The 26,765-nt window shown below is 41.7% G+C and overlaps 1 protein-coding gene across 1 annotated transcript; it reads right to left on the bottom strand.

The window, feature by feature from the left end:
* Nucleotides 1-11,386: 11,386 nt before the first annotated feature.
* Nucleotides 11,387-24,611, bottom strand: NUP35 (nucleoporin 35). Its single transcript, XM_007069759.4, has 9 exons — nucleotides 24,446-24,611; nucleotides 23,385-23,555; nucleotides 18,163-18,290; nucleotides 16,189-16,249; nucleotides 15,372-15,513; nucleotides 14,746-14,815; nucleotides 14,523-14,651; nucleotides 12,572-12,733; nucleotides 11,387-12,094 (listed from the first exon to the last, which is right to left on the bottom strand). The coding sequence occupies exons 1-9, from the start codon at nucleotides 24,477-24,479 to the stop codon at nucleotides 12,017-12,019; spliced, it is 975 nt and encodes a 324-aa protein (XP_007069821.1). The 5' UTR covers nucleotides 24,480-24,611; the 3' UTR covers nucleotides 11,387-12,016.
* Nucleotides 24,612-26,765: the final 2,154 nt, after the last annotated feature.

Genomic DNA, 26,765 nt, shown 5'->3' with positions numbered 1-26,765 from the left:
CAGTGTTTGCCTTCCCGATTCTTCTTATTTCCTCAGAACTAGTACCATCTTGGCTGATGGTACTTCCAAGATATGCAAAATTGTTCACCTTCTCCAGTTTCTCGTCTTCAATTTTGATTTCTGTCCCTGTAGTTCCCCATTAACATGACTTTACATTTCTTTGCATTGTATCTCAAAACTATACATGGCAACTTACCAAGAAAGATATACAAAAGCGGGATGCATTTCATCACAAACGTCTGAGAAGAATATTGGGAATAACATATAGAGAGAGGAAGACAAATGAAGAAGTGAGAAAAATTACTGGACAAGGCACCCCCAAACAAAACAATCTACAAAAGATGACATCAGTGGCTGAGACATGTGCTGAGAATAGAAAAAGAACACTCACCCAATACCGCCCTTGAATGGAAGACAGAAAACGCAAGAAGAAAGAGAGGAAGACCACAAATAACATGGAAACTAACAGTTCTGAACGACATCAAGCATCTCAACATGAAATGGGAAGATTAGGAGAGAAGGGCAGCTGACAGGCAAGGATGGCAAATGTGGGTAGCCCAATGTCAAGCAAAGCATGGGATGGACTAAGGTCTAAGATAAGGTCTAACTGTAAATATATTTGGATGCTAAGTAACTCAGCATGTCCGCAAACTTGTCTTTCTCCTCTGGACATCTGGTATCAAATCAGTCTTTGTTTATGATGCAATTGGTCTGAAGTCCAATCCTTTGTGGCTACTTTACATAAATAATTACGACTTAAGTTTATAGAGCATTATTCATCCAGAAGGATCACAAAGCATTTTACAAATTGATTTACAAAGCACTGCATAGGCCAAATCTAACCTTGGTCTTTATGCAAAACTTACACTGTTAGCAATGGAAGTTCTGCAGGAAAAACAATGGAAGAATATGGTGACCTGTGCATGTGCGTAAACATTAATTTATCTACTGCTGAAACACAGTTTCCACTTGTAGGAATGATTGCAAACTAAGAGCGCACAGAAACACTTCACAACTATTTAGGAGAGGATATGAAGAATATTTTACATAACCGAAACTACAAGGAGAACATTTGGAAGATATGGACTACCCACACTGGAATTCTCCAGGATACTGAGGGTAACACATTCCTAAAGCTTTAAAAAAACAAAACAAAACACACACTAAAAAACCTTCAATTCCAAAAGTGCTCAGGAGCTTGGTTTTAGGGCTTACCCAAAAAACAGCATCAGCTGCACAGGGCTCCCTAGGACATTAATTTGATACTGCCAGGAGAGAAAACTGCCACCTGCTTAATCACCAAAACTACTTCCTGCAGAAACTAGGTGATTTTTGGAGGTCTCCTATCCACTTATTAACCAAGTTTTGGCCCTGCTTAACATATGAGATCTGGAGAGATCACATTCCAAGATAGAACAACTGCTGCCTATTAAAAAAAAAAAACCAAAAAAACCAACAACAGTGGAATACCAAGGGCGTTACAGGTCATGTCCAAGGTGCTTTCAAAGAACTAATCGGAGAGGCCTACCTTGCCCAGCTAATGCCATTTACTTTCTCTAGCTGGAGCTATCAGTCCCTTGCATCAGAGGCATAGAAAATCCAAATTTTTTTTGGAGAGCACATAATCTATGGCCTAATGGTGGAAAAATAAACATCCTGATGGCATGTCCTGTTTCTTCTTCCATTACTAATCTTGTAGTGTAGCATAGGTGCCATCTATGTTTTAATGTAGTTTTCCTACACACAAACGTTGTACTGCTTGAACTGTTACAGGAGGTCCAACACCCCCCACACCAGTATACATGCAATTATATTGGGATACATGTGCTTATACTGGTATAGCCATTCCTATACAGACATTCCTGGTATAACAGCATCACTGTGTCCACATTAGGGGTTGTACTGACATAAGTATATCAGTAAAAATATAAATCACACCCCTAACTGGAATAGTTACAGATTACAAAAACTGTGTAGATCATAGAATATCAGGGTTGGCAGGGACCTCAGGAGGTCATCTAGTCCAACCCCCTGCTCAAAGCAGGACCAATCCCCAATTTTTGCCCCAGATCCCTAAATGGCCCCCTCCAGGATTGAACTCACAACCACCCTGGGTTTAGCAGGCCAGTGCTCAAACCACTGAGCTATCCCTCCCCTCAAGGAGCAGACCTTACTTTGAAACTTGGTATATAAATTCTCAGACTAGGAGTAGTAGTTTAAATTTTTTTCTTCAAATAAGTTTGGCCTATTTTTACCCACTCTTAGGTAGATAGCATATAAAATCCCTCCTAGTAAAAAGTTTTACTTCATTTTAATAGTAAACATTTGCATTCTGCTAGTCAATAATGGGTGCACAAAGGCATACATTTGAACAGCACTTAGCCACATTCGGGCAGCACTAACTGCTAATGCACAGCAGTACTTTTCAGCACACACTATATTGCGAGGCAGTCATAAAATTATAATGGATCCCCAACATTCATTGCAGGTTATTATTATGTAGGTTGTCAATGCTTAACAGCTGTGCAAGACTGCAAAAGTGCTACATCAAATGGGCGACAGAAGAATCACCAGAATGGTCCTACTCACTTATCAAGTCTAAAAGTTCTAGAGATATTTGGAAAGGTATTGGGGGCGGGAGGAGGGGGTGGTGGTTGTTACATTTGTTTAGTGCTGTTAATATATTTTTTACATTTATTTTATTTTTAAAAATATTGTTAAGATTTTATTTTAAACCCACAAAATTCCAAACTTCAACCTTATCTTGGAATTTCCTCATTCTTCATTGTCAGTTCTTTAACAGTGGTTTTTAAATTGTATTTTCGTACATAACAAACAAAACAGTACAGGATAAGCTATCCAGACCTATAACCATATCATCAATGATATTCAACAGCCTCCCCATCACACAAACTAGCAATTTCAGTATCATATTCAGGCAGTCCCTCTTCTCCCCACATTTCTAGGCTCTTACCTGACCCCCGTCACTTCATCCTATATGTCATCTCTAAAATTTGTTCTTTACTTTCCAACTCTATCATTAAAATATAAGACCTTGCCTTTGTCACCTCTAATCTACCGAAACTTTGTCTTCACATCTCATAGTGCCCTACTCCACATCATACAAAATGCTGCTGTTTAATTATCTTCCTCTCCTGCTGTTCTGACTTTCCCATTGCTGTTAGAGGGCGGCTTTCCCTCCCACTTCCCTGGTTCGTGTCACGCGAACAGCAAAAGACCAGAAGTCCTTGCATGATGTTTATTGGGGTTAATTTCCAGCAAGTATGATTCCAATTTTTTTTTCTACCCACTTCCTGTTTGCCCCCAATTTATATAGTAATATTCTCAGCTATACCTTAACCAATCATTTTACTGAAATTTAATGAACCAATCCTAACATATTGTAACAATTATCTAACCAGTTATATCCCACTACCCTAAAAAGAACAGGAGTACTTGTGGCACCTTAGAGATTAACAAATTTATTAGAACATAAGCTTTTGTGGGTTACAGCTCACTTCATCGGATGCCATTCTATGCATCCGATGAAGTGAGCTGTAGCTCACGAAAGCTTATGCTCTAATAAATTGGTTAGTCTCTAAGGTGCCCCAAGTACTCCTGTTCTTTTTGCGGATACAGACCAACACAGCTGCTACTCTGAAACTACTACCCTAATTAACTTACACCTCGCAAAATTAATTATACAGCAGACAAACAATTAGAGAACCAGACAGATTAATGACAATAAAGTGGGGGCCAAAAAGATAAGATACAGAAATGAGAGTTTCACAACCACAACCATTGATAACTGATTTCTTGCCAGACAGGATACTATCAAACTAAGTTTTCTTTAACCATCTGAAGATCTCTTTCTTTATCTGGTGGTGATAGGCACTATCAGGACAGGATCATCTTCCTAACAGCCCAATACCACCTTATTTCAATGTGACAGGTTTGGAATGTAAGTGTGACCATACGCTTCCCAGTTTATGGCTTCCCCTGCTGCTTAGCCAAAGGCTTTAGCCTATGAACAAGGCCTCAGACTATCCTAGTGAGACAAGGCCCATACGCAGGCGGACTGTGATTTTGATTCTTTCTTTTTATACCCCTGTAACTAGCTAAGTGATAAAAAATACACCTAAGTTCTTAAAATACACCTAAGTTCTTAAAGTATAGGCCTTTACAGGCAGGCTTGAATATCAATATTCTAACAATTGCCCCTCTGAATCCTTTCACTGAGGTCCACTCACTATAGGTATTTACATTTCCCATCCTCACCTTCAAGGCTCTGCTAGATCTGCCCTCCCTGTATTTCTGCTTAGATGGAATTCCTTCTCCTCTTGTTGCCTATGCTTCTCATGCCCCCTTCTGAGTATGCTTTTGTATTCGTTCCTCACTCATTTTCGTGCCTGCTCCCATGCATCTCCCTCCCTTGTGCACCAAACAGCTTCCCTCTCATCATTCAAATCACTGCATGCACACTTCTTGCGTGAGGCCATCAGTTATAATTTGCGGGACGCTGTTAGTGTCTTTCTTACTTGGTTGCAGCTACATTGAGGGCAGGTAAAAGCACTCAAGGTGCATTTGAACACCTAATGAATGTTATTTCTCTCTTGGCACCTGGCTAAATCTGTATTAATGGCCTTTCTAGTACTTAAAACACAATTTTATAGAACTAAAAGGCTTTTTACCAAGTACTGTGCTCATACTATTTTACATTTATATAAAAAGTCTTCGCCCAAGGCACTTTACAAGCTACACATATACACTACCACAAATGCAGTCTATTTTATTGAGGTAGAGAAGTACTGAGGAGGGAAAAGAATGGGCTAGAAGTGGACAACTCCTTACCCTTACAAAAAGGAACCATGGGAAAGCTGATGGGATTGAACAGTGCCTAGCACAATGGGGCCCTGGTTGGTAGTTGTAGGCACTCCTGCAATACAAATAAATAATGTTCAATAGACAGAAACAACATCTGAGCATAAGAATCTCTCCAGAACTCTCTCTTCCATCTCACTGATGGAACTTAAGTGAGGTTCCAGACACAAGTTAGTTCAAGCCTAATATTTAGACACACAAGCCATCCCCTTTGTAATTTCTTTGCTACACTGGGTAAGAACATTTCTGCTATATATACTGGCTCTGTACTTTCCTTGTGGCACCTTAGAGATTAACCAATTTATTTGAGCATAAGCTTTCGTGAGCTACAGCTCACTTCATCGGATGCATACTGTGGAAAGTATAGAAGATCTTATTATATACACACAAAAAGCATGAAAAAATACTATGGCCACTATGGATGTAGAAGCCCTCTACACCAACATTCCACACAAAGATGGACTACAAGCCGTCAAGAACACTATCCCCGATAATGTCACGGCTAACCTGGTGGCTGAACTTTGTGACTTTGTCCTTATCCATAACTATTTTACATTTGGGGACAATGTATACCTTCAGATCAGCGGCACTGCTATGGGTACCCGCATGGCCCCACAGTATGCCAACATTTTTATGGCTGATTTAGAACAACGCTTCCTCAGCTCTCGTCCCCTAACACCCCTACTCTACTTGCGCTATATTGATGACATCTTCATCATCTGGACCCATGGAAAAGAAGCCCTTGAGGAATTCCACCATGATTTCAACAATTTCCATCCCACCGACAACCTCAGCCTGGTCCAGTCCACACAAGAGATCCACTTCCTGGACACTACAGTGCTAATAAACGATGGTCACATAAACACCACCCTATACCGGAAACCTACTGACCGCTATTCCTACCTACATGCCTCCAGCTTTCACCCTGACCACACCACACGATCCATGGTCTACAGCCTCAAGCTCTGCGATACAACTGCATTTGCTCCAACCCCTCAGACAGAGACAGACACCTACAAGATCTCTATCAAGCATTCTTACAACTACAATACCCACCTGCGGAAGTGAAGAAACAGATTGATAGAGCCAGAAGAGTTCCCAGAAGTCACCTACTACAGGACAGGCCTAACAAAGAAAATAACAGAACGCCACTAGCCGTCACCTTCAGCCCCCAACTAAAACCCCTCCAACGCATTATTAAGGATCTACAACCTATCCGGAAGGATGACTCAACACTCTCACAAATCTTGGGAGACAGGCCAGTCCTTGCCTACAGACAGCCCCCCAACCTGAAGCAAATACCACATACCACACAACAGAACCACTAACCCAGGAACTTATCCTTGCAACAAAGCCCATTGCCAACTGTGCCCACATATCTATTCAGGGGACACCATCACAGGGCCTAATAACATCAGCCACACTATCAGAGGCTCGTTCACCTGCACATTCACCAATGCGATATATGCCATCATGTGCCAGCAATGCCCCTCTGCCATGTACATTGGTCAAACTGGACAGTCTCTACGTAAAAGAGTAAATGGACACAAATCAGATGTCAAGAATTATAACATTCATAAATCAGTCGGAGAACACTTCAATCTCTCTGGTCACGCGATTACAGACATGAAAGTCGCTATTTTACAACAAAAAAACTTCAAATCCAGACTCCAGCGAGAAACTGCTGAATTGGAATTCATTTGCAAATTGGATACAATTAACTTAGGCTTGAATAGAGACTGGGAGTGGCCTAGTCATTATGCAAGGTAGCCTATTTCCCCTTGTTTTTTCCTACCCCCCGCCCCCCTCAGACATTCTTGTTAAACCCTGGATTTGTGCTGGAAATGGCCCACCTTGATTATCATACACAATGTAAGGAGAGTGATCACTTTAGATAAGCTATTACCAGCAGGAGAGTGGGGTGGGAGGAGGTATTTTTTCATGCTTTTTGTGTGTATATAATAAGATCTTCTATACTTTCCACAGTATGCATCCGATGAAGTGAGCTGTAGCTCACGAAAGCTTATGCTCAAATAAATTGGTTAATCTCTAAGGTGCCACAAGTACTCCTTTTCTTTTTGCGAATACAGACTAACACGGCTGTTACTCTGAAACCTGTATTTTCCTTCTCTTTTACCTACACCTCTGCTGGTCTAGAGGAAATCTTATTACATTTTTTTTAAAAAGGTGCGCTTTTTTCTCATGGTATTGTTTATGCACATAGGTTTAATAGAGCATCTGTACTGGTAAATCAAGATAAACTTCACACAACAGCAGTTAAACCTCCAATTCAATTATAAAGCTAGCACACCAGACAGTTCTAAAAAGCTGCCACAAGGTGGAGATAGTCTGCAACATGAAGTAGAAATTGTATTTTCAGTTAGAGAAATGAACACATACTACAGTTAAAATAACTTTTGATCATTCATGTTGTGTTCTATAGTTGTCCATCTGGGCAAAAAGTTACCACATTGAAAGTTACCTAAAAGCAGGCTGTAAATTTTGGGATGAGAGGTGGTTATGTTCTCATCTATTATCCAGCAACGAACAACTTGCCAGCAAAAAGGACACTGCCAACTAAATTGTTCATGAAATGGACATGAAATAGCAGAGGCTACAGGACCCTACTAATGAAGAATTTAAAACTGTATAGAATTAGGACATACGAGTAGATATAACAATCAAGCCTTTGACTAAACTGACTCAGTTGTAGCAGCAGGAAAGATTAAACAATATGTTGAATATTTATGAAAAAAATTGTTTAAAATTATAGCCTTGATCACACGTGGGTAGAGCTCCCAGTCAGCACAAAGGCCCATTGAAGTCAATGGTGCTGAATACATTTCAGTTTGCAGGATTGGGGCCTAGGGGGAAACTGACACTGAATATCGATAAGAACAGATTTTAAAAAATTTATTAAAGATACTGTTAACATTATGTAATACATAGGTTAAGACGAGAGTGTCTGAACATCTGGGCATAATGCTTAAATTATCCAAAAGTACAAAGTGTGGTTTGAAAATCATAAAATACTTATAGTACATAATCCACAATATCCCAGATTAAAGTTAATAAATTCAGTGGTTACATTAAAGTATTAGCATCCAACTATTTGGGTACATCACTCATAAAAAGGTCATACTAAGAGTAGCTTGTAGTAATTTTACAAAATGGCCCCTTAATTCCAGGCAAGTCAGCTATCATCTGTAACTATACTTTTCCATTATAAAGCAGCAGTACTAAGTGCACAGGACAGGAACAACTCCTAAATTTCTAATGCCAGTTCTCCCTGTAACTCACCATCTGGCCTTGACCAAATAAGGCTGGAGATATTCAAAAGCACCTGTGGGATACAGGAGCATAAGTCCCTGGAAGTCTCTTGAGAGAGACAAGGTAGGTGAGGTAATATCTTTTATTGGACCAACTTCTGTTGGTGAAAGACACAAGCTTTTGAGTTTACACAGAGCTCTTCTGCAGGATTGGAAAAGTACTCAGAATGTCACAGCTAACTACAAGGTGGAACAGAATGTTTAGTATAAGTAGTTAACACACATACCATTCAAGGTAAAGCGGCCCATTAACATCGCTGCAGGACAAAAATAGGACCAAAAAAAAAAAAAAGAGCTAGTGGGTTAAAGATTCTTATAATAAGCCATAAATTTTGTGTTTCATTAAGACCATGATTTTTAGAATCTAGCAGAGTTACCAATTTAAGCTCCCAGGCTCATGTTTCGAAGGTGTTGAACAGATTTCCTTTGAGGAAGAGGACTGAGAGGTCAGATATGGAGTGATTGTTTTGGGAAAAGTGTTCACCCACAGGTAATATGGTGGATTTGTCTTTTATTTTTCTGAATTCATTCAAGAATGTGGGGATTGTCTGGTTTCACCCACATAATTGTTGGGCATTTAGTGCACTAGATGAGGCACACATGTGGTAACAGGCATGTACAGGACCCATGGATATCAAAAGCTTGTATCTTTCACCAACAGAAGCTGGTCCAGAAAAAGATTCTCTCACCCACTGTCTCTAACATCCTGGAACCAACAGGGCCACAACACTCTAAATGCACTTTTGAAAATCCTCCCCTTAGCACTCAAGTTCTTATTTGTAAGCTAGAGATGCTTTCTTTTGCCAGCAACATATTTTGAAAATGAGCATTTTGTGTAATGTTTTGGGTGTATAAGACATTAGATAATTCTTACTACATTCATAGTGAGCTAGTCTACAAACAGAATGAATACAGCTACTCAGCACACTATGAGACACGATTTGGAAACACTTATTGTAACAAGCGTGTGATACAAATCCAAGTCACTCCAGGAAGAACCTAGATCAGCAACACAACAGCTGAAGTTAGACAGTAGAAGCAAAGTATATTGATTCTTTGATCCTGAGCATGTTTTCTCCCTGCCTACAGAGAGAAGTGAACCAATATCCAACATTCCTAGGCAGTTTTAATGTACAGACAGCATCAATGAGAAAAAAAAAAAAAAAAGTGTGTGAAGGTGCCAGTCTGGGCAGGAAAAGTCATCCTAAACTTCATGAGAAGCAAGACAACAGAATAGCAGCAGTCAAGAAATTAAAATCTGGTATTTGGAATGGTGTGAGCCATCAAACTGTTCAGTAGTTTAGTCAGTGAACAAATGATCTTGAGGTCTAAGTTCAGTGAAGGGAGGGAGAGTGAGCAAGAAAGGAGATGGATCCAAGTGGAACTCAGGAGATCAGAAGTGAGCAGCTAAACACAAGTAATACACCAAGAATCCTGTGGAAGTCATGCCGGCTTATAGGAGGAAAGATTGTAATTTGCTAGTTGTAAGAAAAAAGCTTCACTACCTGTTTTCTGTATGGGCTCATCTGTTTAACAGGCTGTTTGGAAGCACAGGCCAGAGAGAGGGTACTGCATTCTGAGCAGGTGTATTGGGGACTGCAATTAAGGAGCAACTGGAACCCAACATATGATTAACAGACAACAGGTGATTGCTTGTCCTGTTTAGATTCCAACAAAAGGGCAGCTCTTTACTAAGCACCAACTATTATACACAATATAATAGTTTCCAAAGAGCACAGGGCTGGTCTAGTTAAGCAGATGAAACTGCTTGTATAAAGGTTATTTAAAACTGATACAGTTAAACTAGTGAACAAAGCTATGTGGGCACTTCATATCAAATTAGCCTGAGTCAATTAAGAACAAGCTGAAGCTAAACCACCATTAGCTACTCTTAAACCAATAGTGTCTGTGCTGGGTTTTTCACTGGTTTAAGTCAGTTTAAAAGCCAATTTATCTTAAACTGGTGCAATACATATTTAGACAACGCTTAAGGCTGCACATGTTCCACACTGTTATGTTCCCCACATTGCATAAGATCTAGGATGTACCATGTATAGTTGGTTTCTATTTGGGAGTAAAGACACATGCACCTTCTTTGATATACTCTGGAACCAAGTACAAACTGCTGGGATACGAATATCAGTGGTGCACTGAGCCACATGCTGCCCCAAGCTACGGAAATGTCCCTCTTGAATCATATGAGCGAAGGGGTTGCCATCAGCTATAGAACTGAATTCTGAGGAGTTATTACTAGAGCCCAACACTAATTGAAATACATTAAGCTTATTGAGGGGAGAGAAGTTTCCTCTCAGGTACCTTGAGAAAGGGAAATTTGCAGAGTCAGGATGAAGTTTGTAACTGTGTGTGTCAAAATGTGATATTGTCAAATAGCTTGAGTTGGAGGAAGATACTAGAAACAAGGATGTAGGGATAGTAGTGTACGGAGGCAAGATTTTTCCCTTTGAGTATACATGGGGAAAAAAATCAGCTGTATTTAGCCATCTCTCAATCTATGATAATGGATCTCACATAATATAGGATGAAGCCTCCTCAGTCCCGGATAGGCCACCTTTCAGGAAAGTCCTGGGTACTGAAGGAGAGTAGGTTGGTAATTCAAAAGACGACACTCTACCCTTTGATTCACTATTCTGCCAACACAGCAGAAATAGCTTCTTCATTAGAAAGTCTTATGATGTAAGAGGCTCTGGCCCCTTGCAGCAATTAGCTTAGTCTTTGTTCTGGCCAAGTTACAGTTTAGCCATTTTTTTTCCACTTGCAATTGCAATTAGATATTTTTAACTGCTTGTTTCAAACTGTAGTGTGCTGAACATGCTTAAAAGCGGGCATGTCCTGTGCACTTAAGTGGAGGATGTATTTTAGTCCTGGTGAAACATACAAGTTTGTGTCGCATATTTTTGACCTTTTCTAAATAAAGCATAAGGTATTGATAAGTGGCACAGTGCACTACTATGTTAGTTTCTTAGCAAGTCCAAATTTAAATCTTAATAGTATTACCATTCCAATTTATGCAAATTAAATCCACCCATTTTGTTTGACTGGCTACCTGAACTCGACACAGTGCTGTGTAAGTTCAGGTGGTACATGCAATACGCCTGTGAGACAAATAGGAAGTTCATGAACACATGGGTCACTCAAGCTTTTAAAAAGAACTCAACTTTGCAAACTCTTAAATTTTATTAAGAAAATTTAATTTAAAAAGTTTAAAAGGCTGTTATGAAAATTTAGAATGGGACTCCAAGATGAACTTTATGTAAACAGAGAAGTATTAAACAGCATCCAAATTAATATTTAAAACATTCATTTTAAAATTGATAGCCCAAGAAAAATCCCTTATTTTACTAGAATACATAGTGTTCACCCTACAGAAAAAAAAACTTACCATCTTTCCAGAAAAGATTAAGAAACATTGTTACATTATTGGGAAACAGTGAACTGAGTTATCATTTATACATTCTCACTTTACTGGAAAGTATAATTAACACAATTCCATAACTTATAGCAAATCAGTACTGACTTTTTTCCTGAAGTCATGCAATCACTAGAGAACAAAGAGCACGAGACCACTTGTATTTACACTGATTAGTTTAAGATTAACATCTTAAAACGCTGTGTACATTGCCATCATTTAAAGTGCAAACAATGTCTGCTGAATTCTCCTCTCAGAAGGCATATCTGGTGTGAAGGGAAGCTGAAATACTGCTATGAGTGGTTATACAACTAACCAGGAAGCTGGCAGTTTATTTGTAGCCCTAACTGCATTTTAGTGTAATACTTTCCATTGCTTGCTACCAGCCAAACATGTATTCCATAGCTTTAGATACAATACTTTCATCTTTCCTTGGGGTTTGTCTGTCAGAAACCACCTAGAACAAAAAAAAAAAAAAAAACACTTGGTCAGCCAGCATGCATTCATTCTATTTACACACCCCAGCTCTTAGAATTACTATGACTGTAAAAATGGGCATCTAAGGGCAACTCAACACAAATTCAACTTCTTGGAATGGACAGATGAGGTAAGAAACTGGCTTTCTAAAAAAGTCACTCTGAAAGCTTTTTGACAGATGGATAGGCTATGTCGGCAAGTTTGAAAAAACTGCCTTGACAAGTGGGAAAGGAGCAAACTACAGGTAGAGATGAAAAATGAGTTAAGTCTAGAACAATGTGCTGATGTCCCCACTACTCAGCACAGAAAGTACAAATATGCATTCAGCGTGTCTTTTTTGGCTTAGTTGTTTCTTTTGCAGTTTACTTTGAGAAAGTCAAGAAGAATACAAATTCCTTTTTTGGAAATCTGCTTAAGTATTTGGTAACCTTTCTCGCTCTCTATCTTCTCAAAATACCTGATAGTCACTAGTGGAAGCTTTATATGCTGTTGCAAGAGGTCTCATTGTAGAAATCCTTGGAGTACTTGCAGGCTGCATCGGTGGCGTGTTTTTTGTCGGTGGCGTGAAGACTGAAGACATGGAGGATGCAGAGCCTCTGTCAAAACTTTCCATCACACTCTTGAAAGAGGGGGGGAAAATAGGCTTTTTAAATTTTAATAAATTGGAAGCAAATACTAGGTGCATATCAGTTTAATTCCAGTTACTGCAGTAACTGGATTTGATTTGACAAAAAGTAATATCCCAGTAGCTCAAGATGCACCAGGAGTCTAATAAAGTTTCCACTATGTATTCAATGAAGAGTATGTGAGATATTTACACAGTATAGCAGACACTGAACTACCAGTACATGTTCTATGATGAACATTAGCGCACAGAGGACCAGTAAGAAAAATGCTTATTTAAAAGAATTGTATGATGCTAGTATAAGCTAGTGGTGAACTAATGATTTACTAGTCTTCAAGATAATGTCATGACCAAATTTGAAAACAGTACAGACAACATGATTTCAGTGATTTATAAATAAACTAAAAGCAAGTCTCAACAAGTTTGTAGTGGTCCAACCTTGGGCGTTAAATACCTAAATTTTTGGATTCAAACCTGGGTAGTGTTACCTCAACCCTTCATCCTTCCATGAATCTACTGCCAAACAATCCCGGGTTATCTGTAGAGTTAGTGATCCAATGGCTTTTTCCAGAACAAAGATTTATAATTTGTCTTTCAAAAGTTCCCCCCCCCCTTTTATTTTTTGATTCTGCAACACAAGACAAGCTTCTTGACAGCCAGCCCATTAGAGCTGGGGCAAGAATAGGTCTCAGTCCTGTTTACAGGATTTTCCGAGCTGAATCGTTTGTTTGCTTACTCCCATTCAATTGTATTTCCCCAGTCCTACTTTATTCCTGCTCATCCCTCACACTCTTTAGTCTGGTACGTAGCTTAACCTCTTCCCTTTAGATGTTTTACAGCCACACTTGAACTGCATTACAGCTGACAGCATAGTCAGCACAAGCAAATATATAGATGAGACTGCCAAGATGACCAGAGTGCTGCAGGAATTGGTGTTTTAAACGAACAGGTAGGCATGCTTTCCTCTTAGTGTAGAGGAGACAATTACCAAGTGTTGTCACTGTACTGATTTGGATGGGGAGCTATATACTTGCCAAAGTCTATAAGCTAGCCAAAGACTCAAAGTAATAGCAAAAAAATTTCTACATACGTCAGAAGCAGGAAGCCTGATAAACAACCAGTGGAGCCACTGGATGATCGAGATTCTAAAGGAGCACTTAAGGATGATAAGGCCATCACAGAGAAACTAAATGAATTCTTTGTATCAGTCTTCACGGCTGAGGATATAAGGGAGATTCCAAAACCTGAGCCATTCTCTTTAGGTGACAAATCTGAGGAACTGTCCCAGATTGAGGTATCATTAGAGGAGGTTTTGGAACAAACTGATAAACTAAACAGTAATCAGTCACCAGTACCAGATGGTATTCACCCAAGAGTTCTGAAGGAACTCAAATGTGAAATTGCAGAACTACTAACTGTAGTAGTTAGTAACCAGCAAAGTGTTAATCTTAGTAAATCAAATTCCAACTTAAGTAAATGCATTCTACCCAGCTACATTTCCCCTGCAGTTTTAGATGAACCAGCATACTCCCTTCACAGCCTTAAGTGTGGTGTAGCACTGCTGTACACCGTTATAGTTTCCAGGTTAAGTCCTCAGATAACAAAGGACTCTACTACTGCAAACTACTGATGTATGCCACCTGATTTAACATATGAACCGTTCCCCACCCCCCATCCCCATCCATGTACATGCTTCTGGAAGAGGAAAAGCAAGGGACAGACCAAAACAAAGATACCTTATAAATTAATTTGTTACTCCACACAGAATGGATGGCTAACTTACTTTATCTATACAAGGCTTGACTCCGATCATGATAGATTCACCAAAAATCCTTCCGTCTTTGCTTAAGGCTTTCCGGGCTTGCAGTTTGGACTGATACCGAATATGCATCCAGTTTCCTGTATTGGACATCTGTCTCGGTTTTGGTTGGAAGTAGTGAAATTTAGTATTTGAAGAATAAACAACTTAGCATATGTTTTAGGAGATAAGTCAACATAAGACTTACCACATGCTTTAATATGTTTCCATACTGTGCAAACTGTAGTAGAATATATGAAGCAGATGCTTGAGGAAACCTGAAAGCAACAGACAAGATACTCAAAATGCTGATCAGTGAGAGACTATTATAGAACACACTAAATATTCTATAATGTTTTGCTGAAATATATATCCTTGGCAGAGTTCCCAAAAGTGCAAGATCAGCTGAACTGTTCATTAAGCACTGATTCTGAAACAGTATTTAAGATACCAGAATGTCCTAGATCTTATTGGCTCACCATCATCTACACTCTTGCATGAAGATAATGATATGCAGATTCCCCACGGAAGCCACTTTACTATTTAGCAGATGTATTCACTTGCTGTCTCCTGGCTTTGAGAATCGAGTCCTATGATTGCTAGTACCCCAACACAATGTCCTATTGCTGCTTCTTGCACTCCCCACTCTCACCCACTTCCTAAGAAGCAAGTTAAATTTCAGTGTACTGTAGTCTACAAATTAAAGTAATTAAAACTCGTGCATTTTTTCAGTGATGTATAGATTGTACATCTCCAGATACTGGTACTCAAACAGAATAGCCAAGTATAAGGACTTTGCCATCAGATTTTAGAAAAATGCTGCAGATCACGCACCCAAATACAGTTACCCAGGTGTCATCAAGATGATCTTCTGAGGTTAAGGAATCCCCCTGAGTGTAGAAAGGATCCAGCTGAGCAGGAGACAGTGTAGTCTTTCTAGGCTGTCCAATACTTGCAGGACTAAATACACCTGTGGCTGTTAAATTGAAATAGGATTGGTTTCAATGAATTGCTACTGTAACTAAGCTAGTCAGAGTAGTGTAGAAAGCTAGGCACCTAAGAGTATAAATTTGATATGAAGATTATTTTAGTAGGAAAAATTAGCTGATTTATTTTCATAAACACAGTAAAACATTAATTCACACTTCAGACTAGTGAAATTTGCAAACATGTTGCTAAGCTCTGTGACTGAGCTACTTACCACACCTTTGTCTGCTGCTGCTAAAAATGGGGCCAAATTCTGATCCTACAACTACTCTGCAGAGCCTATTATGGGAACAAAGAGCCCAACAGAAAGCTTTACAAGAAGCCGCTGGGTTCATACAAGGAAATGAGGAGGCTTTAGAATGGTGGCACCATCTGTCATCCTCCATAGCATTCCTTAAGAACAGCCACCTCTGCCTCTGTGTTCAATACAGCATGGAGAAGTTCTACTGCAAGGAGCAGATGAACAACTGCAGCTCCTTGTTCTTGTTCTAGCTGCAGTACTCTAACAAACAAGGCAGTACTTTCCTGCTCACATTTATCACCTGCAAGCGGAAAGAATGCTACTTATTTGCAAGGCAATTTACAAAAAAAGTGAAAGCTCAGACAGAGGTGGCCCTCTACCATGCTAACAAAAGTATAGCAAGCAGTTTGACAGGATGTCTACCTGTTCCAGGGGTTGCTGGCATAGCTCCAACCAATGGACTCTGCGTTACAGAAAAGCTGGGCTGCATTAAAATACAGAAAAGTAACAAGTCATAGTTGCGGGTACAGTCTTTTCATAGTCAGGAAAGACCAGTTTTAGCCCACTTGATAAAAATCAGGAGAAAAGGTTAAATTTTTGCCCCAATACCAATTTAAAGCAAACAAACATTCTTCTGCTTGCAGTTAGTGAAACAATTGTGCAAACCCAATAAGTGGATCCTGACATGCAATAAAGTTAGTGAACATTTTGCTTCGGCATTTGTTTAAATTCATATAACCTAGTAATTCCTTGTATATCCAAATAACCCTCAATTGGTAGATAATGAAGAGCTTACTTCACTGTTTATCCTTGTGGAATAAAGTGCAATTGCCTATGGGTCTTCTGACTAAAAGTATCTAACTTCTATTCTTTTACACAGTGAACTCCTCTAGTAACTATTTCACATTGGGGAAACATGATGAACAGCATACTGCTTATAAATTTGTTCAGAAGGCTGTTGCCATCTAGACAGCAACTGATCGTCATACAATAGGGACATCTACCCACACCACAGATTTAGGGACCTCTGAACTACTGAAGTAGTCAGCTTTCCTATAAAGTCAGCAATGTTTTGCCAAGAATGAATAAATATTTTGCATCTATACCCAAAGACCTTTCATTATTTTGAAGAGTAAACATAACTTACCACAACGGCTTAATAAATATTCACAAAGAACATATCAAATGAAAAGCCTCACTTGTGTCTATCAGTTTTTTAAGTTAGTTATGTCCCCTTCCCCTCACTCAGTTGTAAGCTTCGGCAACATCTGCGGTATACCAACACTACTCAGTTGCATTACCTACCCTTGAACGACTTTTACCCTATGCTAGCTATTCTCTTCTTTCCCCCTTCCAAACTGAAACAGAGTATTCAGAAGGTTAGGTCTCTTAAAAGGAAATTTCAGTGTTTTAAGTAAGGGCTTCAACAATGCCCTTTCAACATTAAAGCAGCATGTTTTTTCTTAAATATAAAATACGATTAAGAAGTACTTTTAAATTTAACAGGAGCTATTAACTATAGTGACAGAACTAGTACGCATTCTATGAAGTCTCCAGCCCTTCAGTCTACATTAGTGGCTTCTCCCCTTCATAAAATAACTAAATTTTCAGTTTATAAGATCCTTATGCCAGAAAACATGCCTATGTTCTATGCAGGACCAAGTACACAATCAACAGAGTAAGTCAGTTCTCTTTAGCAATAGAAGAGAATTTTCTAGTGAAAGTATTTGCTATTTTATCATTATGGATCAAGAGGCTGACTGACAGGTTACTGAATTGACCCTGAAATCTTACTTCTGGCCTGTTAGCATCAGAAACTGAAAGTTTAACCAGGCATTTCACTCAATAGAATTTAATTGAAAAGCATGAAGATGACTTGCTATTGCTGGCAGTGCCCCCAATGCTTTGACAGAATACTGCCATCTCATTTACGCTAACTTTTTGTTGCATTATTGATACCCCCCCCAAAAAACAAACCTTAAAATATTTTGTCTTCCTGTATTTTAAGTCTTAAGCTGTGACAAACATGTAAAGATATGTAACTTCTGGTCTGACTTGACTGTGTTTTGTTTCAAGAGAAATTCCTTGTTTTTATATTTTACCCTCCAAAGTCATATGGAGGAAGAGGGAAAAAATGAAAGGAGATACATGCTAATATTGCAGTGCTTGTTTGTCAGACTAACCAGCTGGCAACCAGACTAAAGTGAAAATTGAGTTAAGTTAAGATTCAGGAGCTGAAGCCCCTCACTAACCAGAGCATGAGAGGCATTCAACACTGAAATAAAAATTATATGAATCAAATGCCTGCACCCAACCTGGGAAGTAAAGACATTCACTACCTAGATTAACTCAAATTTCAGTTTAGCTTTGCAACTAACCTTTAAGATTACCACTTACTGGTTTTCTTGAGGTTAGAGGTGTAGATCCAAGTCCTGGACTAGATAATTCATCATATATACTTCTAACAGGGGGAGCACCACTTTTATCCTTATGTGTAGGAACTACTGGTTGTGGAGGAGATCCACCTGCAATGGAAAGGAGCAAGCAGAAAGCCTATCATTTCCATGTACTCCACCAGATTAATTTCGAAACTCTAGCCTTTTGACATTCAAACAGTTAGCAATCATCTGATCATAGACTGCCTAGTTAGTTTTCTAATTGTCCCCCCAGGAACACCTAATTTCTATAAACTAAGAACAGACTGTTTAACCACTTTGTTGGACAGTTTTCAGTGCACTTGTTTCAGAATCGGATATATCAAAGGGCCAGATTTTGATACCATCACTCACTCCGAGTAGCACTTCAGTTGTCCCTATTGAAGTAAATGGGACATTTTACAGAGGAAGGTACTACTCAACATGAGGAAGGGTATCAGAACCCAGTCCCTAATAATTACACAATGTTCTTCCAGTGAAGTAGTTGGCAATGATTTGCTGCTTATAACATTTAAAGTTATATAGAACACAGCATGAAAAAATACTGTATGGCCCAACAATATAGCAATAGGGGAATAGATCCGGTATCTTCAAAGATTATATGATGCGAGTTTTGATTACAATCCCCTCGATGGAAGTGAAGTTACTTTAAATTTAGCATTTTGGTTTGCCTTTCTGTGGATGCTGTCAGAGTGTGGTCCATGTAGTTTGTCAGAAAAATAGTATTAATATACAAGTTTTAGTATTAAGCTTGTAATACAAACATCCCGACCCTAATTTGTCACATGGTTTCACTGTTGATGCTTGGACAACATATGAAATGCTAGATGCCTAATGTATCTGGACATAGTACGACAGCAGGATTTGAGGACTGTTTGCACTTAGATTACCATAGTATGAGTGTACAACAGGATAATCACACATTTCTTAAAAAAAAAAAAAAAGTCAAAAAAAGGTAGGTAGTGAACTACACTACCTAAAGACATAAGACTACTCTCTAGGATCAGTTTACAACAATTGCACTGATTTTTGCAATGTCAAAGTTAGAGGGACTTCTAAACCCATCTAACCTAAATCAATTTAGATGTTCCTTTTCATTTTCTTCTGATTTCTAATGTTATTTAACAATTGTTTTTCCACAGTTACCTCTTGCTGTTTTATGGCAGAGTAACAATGTAGTATTCGCAACAGTCATTTTATGTTAACCAACTTCACTACAGCATGAAACAGATTTCATGAAAGCTTAACCAACAACAATAAAGGGCCACTGGAGATTAAGACATCTATATGAGTAATCATCAAGGATTTTGAAACATTAAGGTGTGCATGCAGTTAAACTCTCTCTTCTCTCCAATTTGTAATATTTGTGTCACGTCATAAATTAGATTGTAAGCTCTTCGGGGCAAAGACTAACTGCCTATGAATTTATACAGCATTAACCAAAACAGGGCCACAAATCTGACTGGAACCTCTGGGTGCCACCACAACACAAGGATATTTAGTAAAAGTAGCTCAAGAAATTAAACTGATTTAAAGAACCTTGATGCACCCAAGAGAACACTTACATAGGCGTGCTCAAGACAATAGTTGTGCGTGTGGAACTGAGTAAGTCAATAATGTCTAAATTAAAAGTTCTATGGCTATCCAATTCAAATGTATTTCTCAATCCTGCACTACAAGACTCCCTCTATACAAATGAATTATTTGTGAGCCGCAGAAAGCGGGGGTATATCTACATCGCAATTGAGAGTTTTGATGGGGATACATCCCTCAAGATTTAGGCAGAAGCCCTACTTTCACGGTCTAGCGGGGTGTCAAATCTGTGGTAATTTATTCTCTGTTGCAGTAACTCCTAATTTCAGAGGATTAAGTCAAACCTATCTTGTTATTCTAAATTTGTGTTGGTAGAGTTTGTATTTTTAAAAAAATCAGGAGCCCCGAGTCCTTAATGGACAATGCAGCATAAACCTCTGCAATTTCTATTTATGAACACTTAAAAAAAGCTAATCAATTAGTTTAATAGCTGAAAGTAACAGCACATTTCAGTCCAAAGTGATATTTAGACAAGTTATACTGAAATATTGACACAATAGCTCAAAGGGGACAGAACATGTCAGTACTGCATTCTGCACCTTTAACCCCCTCCTCCATAATCGAACCTTTGCCCAGTGGCACTAGTGTACTACTCACACTATACCCACAGTTGATTCAGTGAAACAAATACTTCCTACTTCATCTGGGACATTGAATACATTGATTTAGAGATGTAGAAGCTGGTAAATGTGTCTAAGGAAGGGAGAAAAGCTGACATACTATTGCATTCTTCTGGGTAATGCAACCACCCACCCAGTTATCAGGATGGAGAACAGAATCACACAATTTTCCCAGTAGCCAGGAAACGTAGATATATATTACTACAGGCCTATGTAATCAAACATTTTCCCATACAGGCCCAATTTAACTTGACAGCCTTCACCTAATGTAGCTAATAGGCACCTCACAAAACAAACAGTCAGAGAGACCCCTGACATATCCTGAAAAGGATTTTTAATTCTTCCCCAACGACAGTTATATCTACGTACAATTTCTCAGGCAGATTTAATAGTACTGTCTTCCTTAAAAATACTGTATTTTAAATCAAGAGTTTCCAAAAGCTTCATTTTATTCACAATTTCCCAACAAGCAGAGCAGCTACTTTTACCAGCAATCTACCTGTGGGGAAACCAAACTCCCTTTAGTAAAGATTGAATTAGGGATGTAAATATCATTTAAAACATTAACAATTATATTGTTTAACCAATTAACGAAGGCCACTCCAGACGGCCCAGAGCAGGGTGCTGTTCAGTCCAGCCTGATGTAGGCAGCAGAACTACCTTTTGGACTCAATGATGGTGCCATCTGTAAGTAAGCCTGCTTAAGGTCTTGATCACACATGCCTGGTCTACAATTAAAATTTAGGTTAACATAGCTATGGTGCTTGGTGTTGTGAAAAATCCACCTCCAATGCTGACCATCATAGTTACCTAACCTCTAGTGATGGAGATACTTCCATCGATCTAGCTCAGGGGTCTCAAACTCAAATGACCACAAGGGCCACATGAGGACTAGTGCATTGGCCCGAGGGCCGCATCACTGACACCCCCCCCGCTGCTGCCCCCGGCCCCGCCCCCACTCTACCCCTTCCATGAGGCCCCGCCCCACCTCTTCCAATCCCTTCCCCCCCCCCCATTCTAACCCCTTCCCCGAAGTCCCCACCCCAACTCTGCCCCCTCCCTGCCCCCAGGGGGTGCAGGGTGCGGCAGGGGCTCAGGGCAGGGAGTTGAGGTGCAGGAGGTGTGCAGGGTGCGGCAGGGGGCTCGGGTGCGGGGTGCAGGAGGGGTGAGGTACGGGCTCAGGGTGCAGCAGGGGGTCAGGGTGCAGTGTGCGGCAGGGGGCTGGGGCAGGGATTGGGGTGCAGGAGGGTGAGGGGTGCAGGCTCCAGACCAGTGCCACTTACCTACAGCGGCTCCGGGGTGGCAGCGTTGCACACCGGGGCCAAGGCAGGGTCCCTGCCTGCCCTGGCCCTGCTCCAGGAAGCGGCCAGCACACTCTCCCCACCCCACCCCCGGGACGTGGTGCTGGGAGCAGCACAGGGCTTGTGGCGCTGGAGGAGGGCGCAATCTTGGTCCACAGGCTGTAGTTTGCCCATCCCTGGCCCGGAGGTGGGCGAGGCGGGGGGGGGGGGGGGATCCGCAGGGAGCTTGGAGGGCTGCAGGAAAGAACCCCGCAGGCCATGTGTTTGAGACCCCTGACCTAGCTACTGTCACTTGGAGAGACGGTGTTTCCAGAACTACAGAAAATCCCTGTCACTGTAGGCTGTGTCTACACTGGCATGCCATCATAGGTATACCACTCTAGTCCCCAGAGTGTAGACACAATTGACAGTGTAGACAAGCCCTAACAGCGCTGCAATTTTCTCACTCAGGGGTGTGAAAAAACACCCCCCCGAGCACAGCAAGTTGCAGCACTATAAAGTGCCCGTGTAAACAGTGTCCCAGCACTGAGAGCTGCGCCCCTGTTGAGGTGCACTGTTGAGGTGCGCCACAACCACACAAGGCATGTTAAAGCGCTGCCGCGGCAGCACTTTAGCATTGCCAGTGTAGACTAGTGCATAGCCTCACTTAAAGAGTAGGGGACAAGGTGAACTATTTGACAGTTGAAGATTCTAGTAAATCAAAATGCTCTAGAACCAACACTGTATGTATATCTTTACCTGTGTACCACACCATCAATCCACATGGCTGTGTACAATGTATATTAAACAATATATGGTTCCCTCCCTGAAGATTTTACACTCTAAACTGACTAAACAAATTTACAGAAATTAAGAAGTGGGGGGGGGGGAGGGGGAGAGCATCCACTCATTAAACCTCCTCCCTCAGAGGAAAGATGCTCAGCCATATAAGCCTCTCCCTTAAACAAAAAGTATCATATATATTAACGCCTTCCACAACTCTTCCCCCACCTTCAAAAAAAACCCAAACAACCCTCGTTAAATGCGTGTGTAAATAAACCCTTACTCTTTTCCTTTCTGAAAGTTAAGCCAATTCCATTTCTTCATCCTCTTATAAGATTTTTGCTACTCTACCTAGTTCAGCATTGAAAACTCCTACGCCTAGAAAGTCTTCAGATGTTCATCAAATCAGTTACTGGAGGTACCCTATGACCAGGAAAGCAAATTTGGTCATACTTTGCTAGATCTATTTATGCCAGCACTATACTATTTCATATAGAAGTTTTTTTCTCAAGTTACTTCCACTTTACCAATTACATTAATTAGTACTTTAAAATGTTTGACCATTTATGACCAGTCAACTGACCAATTATTTTTGACAAGTCAAATGCCCGACCTTAGATTGATCTTATACCAGCAGAAACTCACATTGTACCTCTGGAGGAAATTTTGTTAGATTGAAACGGTCATACTTAAGTCACCATGAAACTTGTTTAAGACTTATTGACAATAACTGGTTATTCAAACTCAACTGAATATGTTTGAGGCCATCTTTAGCAACTACAGTTTGGAAAACGATAGACTCAAATTTGTAACAAAAATCACTGGATTGGTAAATCAAAGCTAGTTTTTTTTTAAATAAAAAAAGACACAGCTGCTTCTACAAAAGGCTTCATAGTAAAATTATTCACCTGCAAGTAAAGGAGACCTCATTTCCATCACACCAACAGAAGGGCCACTTAAAGAGCGAGGTTGTGGAGTCATTGGAGCTGGTAAATCGCCCATTAAAAATCCAGGTAGGAACTGAGCACCAGCTCCTGGCTTTGGAGAGGTCGGGGAACCAAGAGTCATTGGTTCAGCTCCTGTATTAGTAAAAGAAAGTTGAAGAATTCAGAAAAGTTAGTGATTCAGCATACCGCAGTTCCTAAGGATAAAGAATCTGTCTGAAGGAAAGCTACAAGGAAGTTCAAATTAGTGCTGTGAAATTGATATGAAAGAACTTTTCTCATTACGGATTTACTTTTATAATCAGAAACAATACCAGCTAAACCTGCATTTTCTGTGACCACAGCAGCTGTGCTATTTCCTATCACTGTAAAGAAACAAGCACCAATTTTACTTTTCCTCCTCGTTTCATTCTGCAGCCCAGAACGCTCCCACCGTAGGGATGAAACCAGGAACTTCCAGGTCCCCATGCCAGCTCCGTCACTGGCTGCCCCGCTGCGTCGCCCGGCGCGGTCACGCCCCCGCCCGAGTCCCCCAGCTGCCCAAGCGGCAGTCGCTGAGGGCCGGATGTTTCAAAGTAACGAAGCCCCTAACTCCCAGGGACCGTTAACGGTCTGGCCCCGCGCTGCTGTAGCTTTTGTGCGTCGCTTTCATGACACGACGTGCTGAGCGCGGTTACTGGCACCGTCAGGACAGGAGGGAAGCGCCCCTCAGCGCTGGGATCCCGCAGCCCTGGCGGGACCTGCCCCAGGCCCGCCACGCAGCAGCAGCTCTCCCACCGGCAGCGCTAAAAGCCGGGACACGGGAGAGCCAGCGCGGCCATGCGATACGGTCACGGGCCAGGTGGAGAGCGCGGCCGGAGCCGCACACGGCGGAGAGCCCAGGCCGCTGACACGCTGGTCCCGTCCGCCCTGACCAGGCCTCCCCCACGAGCTCCGAGGGCTGGCAGTGGAGGCCTCCCCAGCCGCGACTTGCCCCGCCCCACTGGCCTCAGCAACAGCCGGAGCCACCCCCAAGCCCTGCTTACCGGCCGGCGGCAGCTCCATGGCGAAGGCGGCCATGACGCTGGGGGCCCGGAACCGCGGGAAACAACAGCAGCAGCCCCCCGCGGCGATCACTTTCAAATGGAGCGGAAATTCGGCCCGCCGCGGGGCGCGCTGGGGTGCGTCACTTCCTGCCTTGCCCAGCAGCCATCTCTGGGGAGCGTGACTTCGGGGCGGGAAGAGGCGTGGTTACGCTGACGGTAGCGCGCTCAGTCAGCAACTCGCCCCTGACCACGGCCCCATCCTCACCTCAGGCTTCTCCCCTGCACGGACCAGGTTCCCTCGGGCGCGTTACCCCGGCAAGATGACCCCTCCCCCCGAGATGGTCACACCCAGCTCACCCCTCTCACGCTGTGACACACCCAGCAACCACCACATGGCCACCCTGAGACTGTAACACATCCCGCAACCTACGCTCACCTCCTTGACATTGTAACACACCCAGCTCGCCCCCATCACCCCCTCACGCTGTGACACACCCAGCAACCACCACATGGCCACCCTGAGACTGTAACACACCCCGCAACCTACCCTCACCTCCTTGACATTGTAACACACCCAGCAACCCTCATCACCCCGTGAGACTGTAACATACCCAGCAACCCTCATCACCGGTCAGACTGTAACACACCCAGTAACATCCCCATTGCCCGTGTGAGACTGAAATACACCCAGCACCCCCGTGAGACAAACACACACAACAACACCCCAATCATCACCTGTGAGACTGACCCATCAACCTCCCCTCACCCCCATGAGTATGTAACACACCCAGCTACCCCCATCACCCTCTGTGACATTGTAACACACCCAACAACCCCCCATCACTCCTGTGAGACTGTAACACACTTGACTACATCCATCATCCCCTGACTGTAACACACCCAGCAAACCCCAGGAACCTCTGTGACACTGTAACACACCGAGCAACTGCTGTCCCCTCCCCTGAAATGGTAACCTCAGCAACCCACAGAAGACTAACACACACACAGCAACCCCCATCACCCCACACTCAATGAGACTGTAACACACACACACACACACACACACAGAGAGCAATCTCCTGCATCCTCTGTGAGACTGTAACAGACACACAGAAACCCGTATGACCTCATACCCCTGTGAGACTAACACACACACACACACAGCAATCCCCACCCTCTTGTAACACACACAGCAAACTCGATTGTGAGACTCTAACACACATATAGCAACCTCTCTCCCTAATACGCTGGGAGACTGTAACACACACACAATCCCATCCCATGAGACTGTAACGCACGCACAGCAACATATTCCAGATCCCAAGAAACTGTAACACACAACCACTCCAGGCCTAGGGCTTGACTGGCTTGGCCATTTTTTTTCTTTTTCTGGATTTGTCAGTTGTCTAGAAAAATAATTTAATCTGCCAGGTTGTTTTTGTATGGGGATCTAAAGATTTCCATTAGTATCACAATACACTAGGATAGCTAATGTTAAAAGTTTCTGTGTCCAGCTAAAGATGCTGCATTGTTCCCAATTCCACAGTTTAAGCGGTAACATATCAAAACTGTTGAAAATACAGCAGCTGTCTGCCCACCAACACACAAGTACACCGCACATGTGTGCGAGAGAGGGTTTGAGTTATGCAAGAGGGAGGAGATGTGTGAGGCATATTAAATAATGGAAGATCAGGGCGATGGTGCCAGTGATCCTACTACATCCCCGGAAAAAAAACAGCTTGCATCAGAAACTGCACATTCAATGAAAACTGGCTAAACAAAACAGACTACAAAGACTGGCTAGTAAAACGTGCTGATAAAGCAAATGCCTGTTTGTTATCAATGATGTTCTCAATCTTACCTATATGTGTTACTATATACTGTAAGTGACTTGAAGGGGGAGTTGCGAAGTTGCCTTGTGGTTGGGATTACATCTAGGTTTACCCTTCTGCCCCCACACAAGGTAACCCTACCTACACCCCCTCTCCCAGGAGACTAACATCTACAACAGCCTCTCCCACACCCAAGACTAACATGCACAGCAAACTGCCACCCCTGGAAACTGTAACACACACAGCACCACATACACCACGAGTAAGGGGGCCAACCCTCCAGGATTGTCCTGGAGTCTCCAGGAATTAACAGATATAGACCCAGATCTTGCAAGTGAGTCCACTCTTGAACCCATGTGAAGCGGCACTGACTTCAGTGGAACTCCACATCGGCCCAGGATTCCACTCATGTAGATCTGCTTGCAGAATCAGGACCATGGACTTTTAGGACAAAATAAATCCTACTGAGCCTTGAGAACATTGCTGAC

This window comes from Chelonia mydas, chromosome 11 (genome assembly GCF_015237465.2).
Source record: "Chelonia mydas isolate rCheMyd1 chromosome 11, rCheMyd1.pri.v2, whole genome shotgun sequence".
Lineage (NCBI taxonomy): Eukaryota > Metazoa > Chordata > Testudines > Cheloniidae > Chelonia > Chelonia mydas.
The sequence above is the reverse complement of the archived record's forward strand: the minus strand, read 5'-3'. Positions and strand labels throughout refer to the sequence as shown.